This window comes from Canis lupus, chromosome 23, assembly GCF_003254725.2.
Source record: "Canis lupus dingo isolate Sandy chromosome 23, ASM325472v2, whole genome shotgun sequence".
Classification (NCBI taxonomy): domain Eukaryota; kingdom Metazoa; phylum Chordata; class Mammalia; order Carnivora; family Canidae; genus Canis; species Canis lupus.
Window position 1 is genome coordinate 32,853,835 of NC_064265.1, and position 14,741 is coordinate 32,868,575.

Consider the following 14,741-nt stretch of genomic DNA (forward strand, 5'->3'; position numbering starts at 1 on the left):
ATTATTTTAAGATTTGTGTGGAATCAGAAAAGACCCCGAATAGCCAGGGGAATTTTAAAAAAGAAAACCATATCTGGGGGCATCACAATGCCAGATTTCAGCTTATACTACAAAGCTGTGGTCATCAAGACAGTGTGGTACTGGCACAAAAACAGACACATAGATCAATGGAACAGAATAGAGAACCCAGAAGTGGACCCTGAACTTTATGGGCAACTAATATTCGATAAAGGAGGAAAGACTATCCATTGGAAGAAAGACAGTCTCTTCAATAAATGGTGCTGGGAAAATTGGACATCCACATGCAGAAGAATGAAACTAGACCACTCTCTTTCACCATACACAAAGATAAACTCAAAATGGATGAAAGATCTAAATGTGAGACATGATTCCATCAAAATCCTAGAGAAGAACACAGGCAACACCCTTTTTGAACTCGGCCATAGTAACTTCTTGCAAGATACATCCACGAAGGCAAAAGAAACAAAAGCAAAAATGAACTATTGGGACTTAATCAAGATAAGAAGCTTTTGCACAGCAAAGGATACAGTCAACAAAACTCAAAGACAACCTACAGAATGGGAGAAGATATTTGCAAATGACATATCAGATAAAGGGCTAGTTTCCAAGATCTATAAAGAACTTCTTAAACTCAACACCAAAGAAACAAACAATCCAATCATGAAATGGGCTAAAGACATGAACAGAAATCTCACAGAGGAAGACATAGACATGCACATGAGAAAATGCTCTGCATCACTTGCCATCAGGGAAGTACAAATCAAAACCACAATGAGATACCACCTCACACCAGTGAGAATGGGGAAAATTAACAAGGCAGGAAACAACAAATGTTGGAGAGGATGTGGAGAAAAGGGAACCCTCATACACTGTTGGTGGGAATGTGAACTGGTGCAGCCACTCTGGAAAACTGTGTGGAGGTTCCTCAAAGAGTTAAAAATACACCTGCCCTACGACCCAGCAATTGCACTGCTGGGGATTTACCCCAAAGATACAGATGCAGTGAAACGCCGGGACACCTGCACCCCGATGTTTATAGCAGCAATGGCCACGATAGCCAAACTGTGGAAGGAGCCTCGGTGTCCAACGAAAGATGAATGGATAAAGAAGATGTGGTTTATGTATACAATGGAATATTACTCAGCTATTAGAAATGACAAATACCCACCATTTGCTTCAACGTGGATGGAACTGGAGGGTATTATGCTGAGTGAAGTAAGCCAGTCGGAGAAGGACAAACATTATATGTTCTCATTCATTTGGGGAATATAAATAATAGTTAAATGGAATATAAGGGAAGGGGGAAGAAATGTGTGGGAAATATCAGAAAGGGAGACAGAACGTAAAGACTGCTAACTCTGGGAAACGAACTAGGGGTGTTGGAAGGGGAGGTGGGCGGGGGGTGGGAGTGAATGGGTGACGGGCACTGGGGGTTATTCTGTATGTTAGTAAATTGAACACCAATAAAAAATAAATAAAAAAAATAAAAAAATAAAAAAAAATAAAAAATAAAAAAAAAAGAAAGGACAATATAATTGCATATTTATTCTTTTCACCAATTTAAATAGCAATTATATAAAACCAATATGTATTACTATATTGTTGAGCTAATAACAGAGAAATGTAATATATTTGACAGTAAACACAAAAGGAAGTAGGTGGGAGCAAAGATGTATTAGCATAAGGAAATGATGTCAGATATTTCAAATCCACAGGAAGAAATGAAGAGAAATGGTAAATAAGAAGGTTATTATAACAAACTCTATAATAAATATATACTTGACTCCATTTCTTCTTTCAGTGTATTTAAAAGACATACAATTATATCAAGTAAAAATTATAATGTATTGTTGGGTATATAACATATTTAGATGTAGTTTGTGTAACAATAATGACACCAAAGGGGGAAAACAGAAATGGAGCTATATAGGAGTAAAGCTTTTATACTTCCTTAGAATAAATTTAAAGAAATTTTGGTAAGATGCACATTTTAAGGCCTACCCCCCCCCCAAAAAAAAGAAAACAAATACAAAAAACCCACTAAGGAAATAACTAAAAAAGTATAATTAAGTATTTTTTGAAGAAAGTAAAATGTTATGCTAGAAAATATCCACTTCATTTAAAATAAAGCAGGAAAGGAGGAAAAAAACAAAGAGCTATAAAAAACAGTATAATGGCATAAACTGGATTAAAAAAAACACACACAAAAAATGATCCAACTACATGTTATCTATTAGAAACACATTTTAGATTCAAAGATAAAAAGGCAGAAAGTGAAAGGATGGAAAAAAAGGTATGCCATGCAAACAGTAACTGAAATACAGCTGGAATGGTTACAATAGTATCAGACAAATATATATATATATATTTAAAAGATTTTATTTCTTTGAGAGTGAGTAAGAGAGAGCGAGAGTGATTGGGCATAAGCAGGGGGAAGAGCAGAGAGAGTGGGAGAAGCTGACCCCACTGGGCAGGTAGCCTGATGCCAAGCTTGATCCTGGGACTCTGGGATCGTGACCGGAGCAGGGGAAATCAATAGACTGAGCCACCCAGGCACCCCAAGACAAAATAAGTTTTAAGACCAAAGTTACTAGAGACAGAGAAGGACATTTTATAATGATATCTAAGAGTCAATCCATCAAGAAGACATAACAATTATAAACATGTATACTGAACAACAGAGCTAGCTCCAAAATATACGGAGCAAAAAGTGACAGAATTGAAAGGAAAAATAAAATCTCAGAAATAATAGTTGGGGAGACTCCAATACCCCACTTTCAATAATGGATAGAACAACTAGACAAAATATTAACAAAGAAATAGAAGACTTGAGCAGTATTAAAAAAAACACCAAAATTATAAGCCATGTGACCTAATAGCTATCTCAATACCGTAACTCAACATCAGCCGAAAAATACATATTACCAAGTATACGTGAAACATTCTGCAAATATGTTGGTCTGTAAAACAAGCCTCAATAAATTTGAAAGGACTGAAATTATACAAAGCATGTTCTCAATCACAATGGAATGAAATTAGAAATCAATAATGGAAATAAAATTGGGAAATTCACAAATATGGGGAAACTAAACAAAATATTCCTTAATAACCAATAGATAAAATAATATACAAGGGAAATGAAAAAAAAATACTTTGAGATGAATGAAAACAAAAATGCAAGCTACCAGATCTATGAGATGCAGTTAAGGTAATGCTCAGTGTAAAATGTATACCTGTAAATGCCTATATAAAAAAAGTTTTCAAACCACCTCACCCCCACAAATCCCAATATCACTTGTTCTCTATTACATTATTCTATTTCAGTGCCTGAGACTCTTGTTCCTTTTTTTTTTTTTTTAATTTTTTTTAAATTTATTTATGATAGTCACAGAGAGAGAGAGAGAGAGAGAGGCAGAGACATACGCAGAGGGAGAAGCAGGCTCCATGCACCAGGAGCCCAATGTGGGATTTGATCCTGGGTCTCCAGGATCAAGCCCTGGGCCAAAGGCAGGCGCCAAACCACTGCGCCACCCAGGGATCCCGAGACTCTTGTTCCTATATTTATGTTGTGTCTCTCTGCATCAAATCAAAAGCTTTCTAGGGGCAGACACTTTGCATTGTTCACTGTCTGGCCTTACTAGAACAACAGCCATAGAACGTTACTTGACCAGATGAGGGGCTTAATAAATATTTTCTGACCAACATGAAGTCGACATCTTTCCTTAGAATTAGCACTCATATTTATAAAATTTTTCACTGTCGCTCCAAATTTCTGTTCATTTAGCTTATTATTACAACTGACTGACCCTCCTACCAATTTTTAAAATTCAGGATCCCATCAATATTTTTTTTAATGAAAAATTGCATATATTATTTAAACTGCTGAAAAAGAAAATCTTCTTGAACCAAGTCAAATAAAAAATGCGGTTTACCTTTGAATGTGAGTTTGAATTGTGCAGGTCCACTTATATGTGGATTTCTTTTGAAAAATACACCATGCTAATATATTTCTTTCTTCATGACTTTAACATTTTCTTTTCTCTAGCTTACTTTATTGTAAGAATATAGCATATAATATGTGTAACATGAAATATGTTGACTGTTATCAATAAGGTTTACAGTCAGTAGTAGGCTATTAAAGGTTAAGTTTTTGGGAAGTCAAAACTTACATGTAGTACAGCAGAGAGGACATAGTCAATAATACTGTAATGATGTTGTATGACGACAGACATAACTATTACACTTATTATGGTGAGCACTGAGTAATGTATAGAACTGTCGAGTCACACTGTGTTGGTACTCCTGAAACTAATATAACATTGTATGTTAACTATACTTCAATAATAAAAATTTAAAAATGAAATAAAAAAAGAAGTTTGAAATTTAAAACCTAATGAATACGCTTTTCATTTATTTTAAATTAAAAAAAAAGTTCTATACGATTTTCGATTGTGAGGGGGTTGATGTCCCTAACCCATGCTGTTCAAGGGTCACTTATAAAATTAAAATATGTTAATATAAAAGGAAGAAAGAATGGGTTACACAAAGGCTAAGTCAATGTCCTTACTTCTTTGAGTTGTAGAGTAAGAAATCATTTCCCTTATTTAATTCCAGAGTACTAAAGGCAAGCAAAAAAAGAACTGTATAAACGCTTGAAAGAAAACTATAGTTCCTTAACTATTAGAGCTTATGCTATCAACAGTAATTACATCTAGATGATTAACATTTTTCAAAAAAAAAGATTAAAATTACAAGGGTATCATGATAAAAACAACTTACACAGTCTTTTTGTCCTGCCGAAGAAGTTTAGAAGAGAATTCACTCAGTACTTCCAGGAAAGCCAGATTAGGAGGCGGATATTCTTGTCCTTTCTGATTTTGGTATTTAAAGGCAAATTCTATGCCATCCCTGAAGTAAAAGATAAGTATCACCTTATTTTTCCAGGTAGGTGGTATAGTTCTCTAAATGGACTAGAATTTCAAAGTTGGGTAGGCAGGAAAATCATCACTGAATATAATAAAATCTAATAAATTTGATAAATTTGAAGTGTAAAACAATGTTAATTTGTAGGACATATGTACCTAATAATATTTCTATTATTTATAGTAAAAAACTTTAAGTTGTTAAACAAAGCTAAATTCTTATGTGCACCTTGTAGGGGTAGCACAATACCCTGGAAAGGTAGTTAGATTATCAGCAAATTTGGTTCTCAGAATTGGTCATGGTATCAAACAGCTGTGTGAGGTATTTAACTTTTTCTGTCATTCAATTTTCAGTTATGAAATAAGTGAAAGACCAAATCAGTATTGCACAGTGTTTTTAAACCCTTGTCTCCCATAACATTCTGACAGCCTAGATAAGAATATTTTGTTAAACTTTAATTTCTTTACTTTGTAAGTTGAAAAAATAGGCAGCAAAGTGTTTTTCAAATTAAAAAGGCCCTCCCAGTTGAGACTCACCAGACTACACAATCTGTAAAGTACTTATAACTTAAAAATTTTATCATTTTCCACTATGGGTCAAATAACAGCTATTTCAGTTAAATTCAGGAAACCAGATTCTCTAAAACAGAAAGTATTTATTCAGCTCACTCACTTGTGAAGTGTGGCAACTGCTTCTCGTGTCTTGATCTGATCCAGTCCAAATGTTAGGGCAAAGCGACGTGCCAACTCTTTAATGCCGCTGACATGGGCAGATGTCCTATCTAGGTTGGGACCTTGCTCTTGAACAAGTTCATTAAACAACTGATTGAAAGAAAAAAAGAGGAAAAAACCTACAGCTAAGAAATATTTTATTTATTATTAAAATAGGTAATATAATTTAAAAATATTTAAAAGGTATATGGTAAAATATTTATTTCCCTTCTAGCATTGAACTGTAGCCACATTGTTCCCTTTCACCAAAATCTCCAATTTTCTTTTTAACAAAGATAATATATTTTGGGCTGGGGAAAGGAAATATGTTTATAGAAATATATTTGTATTCATAAACATGTATTCTTTTTATTGTTTTTATAGGGACAGCAATATATGAAATATAGGGTTCAGAACTTTATTTTTTCACTTATTATATCTTAGACAAGAACATTATGTAAAAGAAGACATTTGGATATATGGGGTGGTTTTCCCACCCCAAATCAAAATATACAAAAAAGTTCTTAAGCTGGATGGAGGAGTTTTATAAATTACACACACATTACATATATTGTGTCAAAATAACAACAACTGAATATCCTTAAGTACTAAAGAATATAAAAGCTATCATTCTACCACCAAGGTCAGAAACTTAAATTTATCTGTACACATCTCTCTTCCCTCCTATTATGAGAGATTAATAGTCCAGGCTTTCCTCTAAAGCAACTCCCTCCTTATGTACTAGATCTCATTCCATTTTACGTATTCAGCAATTTAGCTCCTGTGCTTACTGCTCTGCCCTGATCCTTAACTATTCCTTCTACTACATGCATGCATCTTAAACACCCCCCCCCAATACAAAAAACTAACTTCTTAACTCAATCTTCTATACCAGCTATCAATACATTGTTTTGAATATTTTTGGCAAAAATCCTGAAAAGTATTCTTTACATTTGTTTTTTTCACTTCCTTATCTTCCATCTCTCAATTCACTTTTATCATACCATTCCATTAAAATAATACTTCTATTAATTATGTTGTTCATCTTTTCAGTTTTCTTCAGCAACATATTGGCCTGAACTACTTACAGTGCTGTAATTAGAAACAGCAGTTCTTCCAAACATTTTCAAATTTATTCACAGGTAATTATAAATTCTTCACCTTCTAAATGTTTTCAGAGATGGTTGTACACAATAGCCTTAAATTTTAAAATTTACACTTACAATGAATACAAAGAAAATATATCTCTGTGCAAAATTAAAGGAATATAAAAAATAAAAGTTCTTCTTCCTCTTTCCCATTAGCATTCTTCTCTCCAAGTAAACAATGTTTAAGTTTCAAGGTTTTCTAGACCAGTTTAGACGTATTAATATATATATGTAAGACTTTTAATATAAATGATACTATACTATGTATTTTGTCCTGAAACTTGCAAATTATTTTCTTTTTCAAAATTTTAATTAAATTCCAGTTAGTTAACATACAGCGCAATATTAGTTTTAGGTGTAGAATTTAGTGATTCATCACTTACATACAACACCCAGTGTTCATTCCAAGAGCCCTTTTTACTACCCATCACACGTTTAGCCCATCCCCCTGTCCACCTCCCCTCCAGTAATTCTCAGTCTGTTCTCTATCGTTAAGAGTTTGTTTTTTGGTTTGCCCTGTTTTTGTTTTTTTCTTTTTTCCCCTCTATATTCATCTGTTTTGTTTAAATTCCATATATGAGAGAAGTCATAGGTATTTGTCCTTCTCTATTTTCACTTAGCACAACAGTCTCTAGGCTCCTTCCACATCATTTTGCAAACAGCAAGATTTCATTCTTTTCGGAGATGAGTAATACTCTGTTGTGTGTGTGTGTGTGTGTGTGTGTGTATACCACATCTTCTTTACCCATTCATCAGTCAATGGACATCTGGGCTCTTTCCATAATTTGGCTGTTATTGATAATAATATATAATATATATAATATAGATATCAGGTTACATGTATCTCTTTGAATTAGTATTTTTATATTCTTTGGTAAATACACAGAAGTACAATCGCTGGGTCATATGGTAGTTCTATTTTTAACTTTTTAAATTTTTAAAAATTTTTAAAAATTTTTAACTTTTTGAAGAATCTCCATAATACTGTTTTTTCAGAGTGGCTGCACCAGTTTACATTCCCACTAAGTGTAAGAAGGTTCCTCTTTCTCTGAAACTTGCTATTTTTCACTTAATATTTTGTTTTGAAAATCTTTTAGCTATTTCAGAGTATCACACTTTAACCATTCCTCTGCTAATGGACATTTAGACTGTCTCCAATTTTTCAACATTACAGACTTCCTGCAATAAAACATCTTTTACATACATATCTCTGTTGTACCTGCATGTACCGATGCAGATACCTAGCAACAAGAATAGTGATTTTTAAAAGGAGTATATAGCTTCAATTTTGAAATAGCCTGCAAAATTATATTTCAAGAAGGTAAAAGCAATTTCTTTTACAAATGATCTTTTTCTCCACAATTTTATCAATCATTGGTATTTTTTTTTAAGATTTTATTTATTTATTCATGAGAGACACAGAGAGAGGCAGAGACATAAGCAGAGGGTGAAGCAGGCTCCCTATAAGGAGCTCAGTGCGGGACTCTGATCCCAGACCTCAGGATCACGCCCTGAGCCAGAAGTAGACACTCAACCGCTGAGCCACCCAGGCGTCCCAATCACTGGTTTTAACAATCATCTACATTCATGCTAATCTGCCCATAACTGATAAATATCTTTGTTTCAACTTGTATTTCATTATTAATGAAATTATGCCTCTTTTCATATGGTTATTGGTTTTTAAGGTTTCCTCTTCTGAAAACTGGCTTTTCATATTCCTTTTTTTTTTTTTTTTTTAAGATTTTATTTATCTATTCATGAGACAGAGAGAGAGGCAGAGGGAGAAGCAGGCTCCCCACAGGGAGCCTGAAATGGGACTCTCCTGGGACTCCAGGATCATGCCCTGAGCCAAAGGCACTCAACTGCTCAACCGCTGAGCCACCTGGGCATCCCGCTTTTCATATTCCTTGCTTACTTTTCTACAGGATTTATCTTTGTCACTGATTTGTAGGATCTGTTACATAAGATTGAATATTTCCCTGAACTCATTTAACATTTGTTCAGTGTGTTGAAGTATAAATGTATTTAAGTTTATTTTTAAAGATTTATTTATTCATGAGAGAGACACAAGAGAGAGAGAGGCAGAGACATCAGCAGAGGGATAAGCAAGCTTATCCCTGCAGGGAGCCGGATGTGGGGACTCCATCCCTATCCCAGGATCATACCTTGAGGCAAAGGCAGATACACTCAGCCAGAGCCACCCAGGAGTCCCTGTATTTGTTTATATACTCATACCTATAGCCCCACCCATCTCTTGAAATCTCTGTATTAATTCACTAGGCATTTATTAGGGACTCTTATTTACATAACATACGTGACTTATTTTCTTATTTGAATGCTATTTTTGCCCTTTCTTCATTAAATATTTTTAAAATAAATATTTAGATTTTTCTATTTAAATGATTACTTTTTAAGTTTGTTTGGCATTTCATCTGGTCCAAGAATAGATCACTTTAGGATTTCACCTATTTGAAATGTGAACTGTAAGATTATCTTTCAACAGAAAAGACCTGTAACACATGTCTTTATATCATAAAGTATCCATAGTAATGTACTGATACAATGACCTAGTTTAAATGAGTAAGACATACTAAACACATAAAAGTGTTAAATAACATTAATTGTACTCGTTAACTCTTTCTTTTCATCAGATTTCTTACCTGCTGTAAACTGAGAATGAGGGTCTTGGCACACTGAATTTTATCAATCTGTCTGGTTTTACTCAGTGTTTCCTTAATAATATCACCATAGTCATTGTAATACTGTGAGAAAAAGAAAGAAAACACAGATTTAAAATTACTGAAATTTCATGAGACAAATAGTGAACTGGTGAAAGAATGTAAAGGGGGAGCTCAGAAGTGTTTAATTTCTTCATCTTAAACATATCAGAGATAAAAGATACTGTCTAAAGTTGAAGGAATACACATTTGATATTTAAGATTATTAAGTAACTAACATTCACTGAAAAACTAGGAATTCCAGGAGGGGAGGAAGTGACATATGTAAATAAAATTCCTTATTCTTTGTAACATGGCTTCAATAGCACTTTAAAGTTGACAAATAAAGAAACCGAATGTGGGTAGAAACTTCATAAAGAACTAAAACCAAAACACTTATTTTTTTTTTTTAAAGATTTTATTTATTTATTTATGAGAGACACAGAGAGAGGCAAAGACATAGGCAGAGGGAGAAGCAGCAGGGACTCCAGGATCACGCCCGGAGCCAAAGGCAGACGCTCAACCGCTGAGCCACCCAGGTGTCCCAAACCAAAACACTTAAAATTGCTTGTCTGTGGGTAGTGGACCTAAATAAAGGGGAAAGGTAGATTGGTGTAACAGACCTTTCATTTAATACCTCTGTGTACTATGTCATTCCCTGCTCCCCAATATGTCTATATATTACTATTCTAAGATAAAAAATTAAAACACTGACTTCTTCAATAGTGACTGAGAAGTATTTAATTTCTTTATAATTCAAATTTTTTTTGACACAGGTTTTAAGAATTTTTCTTGTGAGTAAATAATTAGGAAAAACCTTATTTAAAACCACTAAATCTGGATATTATTTCCAAGCTAAAGCCTAAAAACCTATGAACTAGGTGAAGAAGTGAGTATATTAGCTTGGCAATTGGGCTTTTATAATTTTCAAAAAGATGGGTATGTTTCCATGATGTGAGGTGTAAAAAAGAAAACGATATCTTAATATACTGAGGTGGTTCAACAGGCACATCTCCAATAAATTAATATTTGCAGTGGTCACATGGAAAACTGGGGCAAAAAGCCTCATAAACTGAGGATATAAAACAAAGAATAGCAAATAACTATTAGAATATTCTCAAAAAATTAAAGCTTATAATGAGCAGAGGTGCAAAAATTGCTAAGGATGATAATAAGTTTTGGATAAAGCTCATTTCTTGAAACCAACACAGTACTGTTAAGGGATAAAAAGGAAAAACCATTGTAAGGTCATATTCATGCACTCAAACTGTGTTTACACATTACTTTAGGAAGCCTTCTCAGGTGTCTTTCACTTAAGTCTCTCTCTCTGTTTTATGCTTACTTTGTAATTTGTACATCTACTACTATAATAATCATGCTGAGGCTTTATGGTCAAATGGGAAGAGCTAAGCTTTGAAGCTAGACAAACCTAGAATCAAATTTCCGTCTTTGCTACTTATAATAGTTAAATGACCTTTGAAGGTTACTTAACCTCTTGGAGCTTTAATTACCTTATCTGTAAATGATGATATTTCCTACCTAAAAGGATTACTGAAATCAATGAAAATATGTACAAGCCTTAGAACAGTGTCTCAAACATAAATGGCATAGAACACAGGCAGCCACTCATTATTACCATGCTACATAATATTATGTTTGTATTTCAGTTTCTCTATCATTCTATAAGCTCCTTAATGCAGAAATCACATTTTTTAAAGATTTCTATCAGCACAGGGCTCATACTGCAGTTGTTCAGCAAAATATGATGAATTAGTTACTATGTCACAACTAGAACTGGACTGTAACTAAACATGGATAAAGACACAAATGAGTGAATCAATGCGGCTTGCGGGCAATATTCTGAACATGGGCAAAACACTATTTGTGACAGAAGAACAAGGCAAAAACAGATGTGCCTGTCATAAAGATTTTTGAGCACTACTTTTTTGGAGGGTCAGAAACAAAATGGAGCTTAAGGAAAGCAGAGCAAACAGCCAGGAAGGTAGGTACCTATCAAAATCCCGTCCTATAAAGAATGGTTTAAAACCTTCAACACCTTCTTAACGCCCCTCAAGAAAAAATCTAGGCTTCACACAGCATATAGTTTAGCGACACATTCTTTAAATCTCACCTCTGGCTCCAATCTCATAAGCAATCTATCTGGCTACATCAAATTACTTGCATTTACTCCCAAAAATTCACATTCCTTTATGTCTTTGTCCATGAACTTCAATCTGCCCACAAGTCCTCCCACTACTTCTTTGCTTACTAATTTATGCTTATCATCTTGGACTTAGTTCAGAAGTCACTTCTAAGCAGTTTCTATTAATCCTTCTATTTCTTTAGAGTTGGATGTCTCTTATGTATTTCCCGAAACCCCTATGCATACCTCTATTATACGATATAATACAATTGTCTAATTGTTGACAATCTTCAGCTTTAGACTACTTAAGAGCAGGAATTTTATTATTTTTTTAAAGATTTATTTGAAAGACAGAGAGTGCAAGTAGTGGGAGGGGCAGAGGGAGAGTCTTCAAGCAGACTCCCTAGCCAATTGCAGGGCTCAACTCCAAGACCCAAGAGATCATGACCTGAGGCAAAACTAAGAGTCAGATGCTTAACTGACTGCGCCACCCAGGTGCCCCTAGAGCAGGAATTTTAAAAATCTTTGTAACTTTAGTGCCTGGCAGGCGGCATGGTACTTAGCAGACATATTTATAAAAATGTCTTGAAGAGATGTCATAAGAAAGACTAGGTTTCTTCCATGTTGATCAAGAGGCTTTATACCTCATGAAAATAAGATGTTCTTTCAATAAATGTGAAGATATTCTACTTCATGGGGTTGATATAATAGTATAGACTGACGAAAAGCTTATAAGCTATAAAAGAGAGAAATCTTATATATATCAGAAAATCATCAACAATACATAGTTACCTGCCAATTTAGTTTATTATCTTTTCATTTTTAAGTCCAGATTTCTGTACCACTTAGATGGAAGGAAAAAAATAAGACTATGAAACTATACCTTCATGTAGTGTTTAAAGATGTCTGCAGCTGCATGCATGTCAACAATATCATAAATGATAAGTTTGCTGAAGGCAGCAAGTAGATTCCTTCTTTTATGTAAGGCCTCAATTTTATTAGCTTCATCTTCTTCATCACCCTCTAACCACAGAAAATAAATTGGTTATGAACTTTGGCTCTTCATCCAAGGTAAAACAATGTAGACAATCTGTATAATCAAATACCAACTTATAACTTTACAAACAGTACTATTCAGTTTTAAGTAAGATAAAAACTGTTACCTGAACTGATTATTTTAGGGTGCTATTGTTATACACTTAAAAAAAAAGATTTTTTAATTTACTCATTTGAGAGAGAGAGAAAAAAAGAGAAAGCATAAGCAGGAAGAGGAACAGAGGGAGAGGGAGAAGCAGACTCCCCCACTGAGCAGGGAGCCTGATTCAGGACTCGATCCTAGGACCTTGGGATCATGACCTGAGCTAGAGGCAGACACTTAACCAACTGAGTCACCCAGGTGCCCTAGTTATACACTTATTAAACATTTAGTAGGTACAAAGGTTCTTACCATCTAGGAAACTGTCATAACAAAGACTAAGATAAGCAAACCACAGATAAGTTTTTTTCTTATATTTTTATAATATACTGTTGTCTGTTTACCTTAAAAATGCTATCTCTTCTCATTTCAATATTCTTTATATGCTACTAGCTGTATTTCAACAGAGAAGAAATTTCTGGAAATTTTTAAGATATAGGGAAAGGCTTTCTTTTAGAAGGAAATATGTGGGGAGTGATGGAAATAAATAGAGATGTTAATTTTCAGTGCTTGTCCTTAACATGGTTACATTATCAGCATGATATATTTTGCAAACCATTTATATCTACACACACACACACACACACACACATGCACGCACACACACACACATATATTTTAACTGTAGGCTCCACACTGGGTGAGTGGCAAATACAGGGCTTTAATTCATGACCCTGAGATCAAGATCTGAGCTGAAGTCAAGAGTTGGACGCTTAACTGACCAACTGGGATGCTAAACCACCCAAGCTGCCCCTACACATACACAATTTTTAAAACAAAGCTTTCTATTAAATTCTTTCAAAATGAGTAGTGTTTCTTCCTCAGGTGTTTTTTTTTTTTTTTTTTTTTTTTTTTTTTTAATTCTCAGGCCCTACTGGTGTGTCTATTTTAAATCCTAGAAAAAATTTCTTCACAAGGCTTCAGATGTTGACACATTTGTTAAAATGTGCACTTTCTCACGTCTTGGCTTGCCCTTAGTTGTAGAGTGTTCTTTCTTTCCCTCTTCACATGTGTATAATCATGGAAGAACTTACTCAACTTCTCTCTTTCCTTTTTACTAATTGGTCCTGCTGTGAAGCACCATTGCTTTGAGAAGTTGGAAATCTTTTTGCTTAAAACAAGTAGTAAATAAATTTTATCTCCTGAGATTAAAATGGACCCTAAATAGAGACTTTGTTTCACAATTTAGTGTTTTCTAAAATGTTCTGTTAAGTAAAAAATACTCTAATAGCACCAAGTAGATCCACAGATCAGATATGCTACAGATCCTAACTCATCTATTTCACAAATAAGCTAAGCAACACTTATTTACAATTATTTCTATTTGGTCTAATTATGCTACATTATTATTATGCAGGTTTGGCAAAATTTTGACTGGTGAGGTTTGATAACAATCTTTTAATACTTAATATCTTATATTTTGTTAATTTAAGTAATATATGATGACTATTCAGGAATAGAAAGGAACTTGGATGTTTTCCTTTAGAAAAATTATGAACCTGGACATAGTTCAATTAGAAACATAACTATCTGCATATATATTTTACATATGTGGGAAATAACAAATGTACACAATTACTCATTATAGCATAATTTGTAATAGCAGAAGACTGGAAATGAGCCAAACATCAATAGGAGGTGGATAACATAAAATATGCTATAAACAATAAATTACTTTGTAGCTATTGGAAAAAGAATAAAGAAGCTCTATATGTAGTGTCAGGGAAAGACCTCTAAGGTACTGTTCTAAAGGAGGGAGACTTCACTGTGTACATTTTCATTCTTGTTGGTTTCTGAACTACAAGAATGTAGTAACTCTATTTTTATTTATATTTTGAGAAAGAGAGAGAGAAAGAGAGAGAAAGAAAAAGAATCTTAAGCAGA

The 14,741-nt window shown here is 33.9% G+C and overlaps 1 protein-coding gene across 11 annotated transcripts in view; it reads right to left on the minus strand.

Moving 5' to 3' along the window:
* The window catches only part of STAG1 (stromal antigen 1), a 393,923-nt gene that overhangs the window by 22,891 nt on the left and 356,291 nt on the right, over positions 1–14,741 (minus strand). For all 11 annotated transcript variants that reach the window (XM_025449001.3, XM_035704782.2, XM_049099673.1 and 8 more), the window contains 4 exons: positions 12,546–12,685; positions 9,463–9,564; positions 5,617–5,765; positions 4,801–4,929 (listed from right to left, as the gene is read on the minus strand). In XM_025449001.3, coding sequence (XP_025304786.1) covers positions 4,801–4,929; positions 5,617–5,765; positions 9,463–9,564; positions 12,546–12,685 — 520 coding nt within the window. The remainder of the gene's footprint in view (positions 1–4,800; positions 4,930–5,616; positions 5,766–9,462; positions 9,565–12,545; positions 12,686–14,741) is intronic.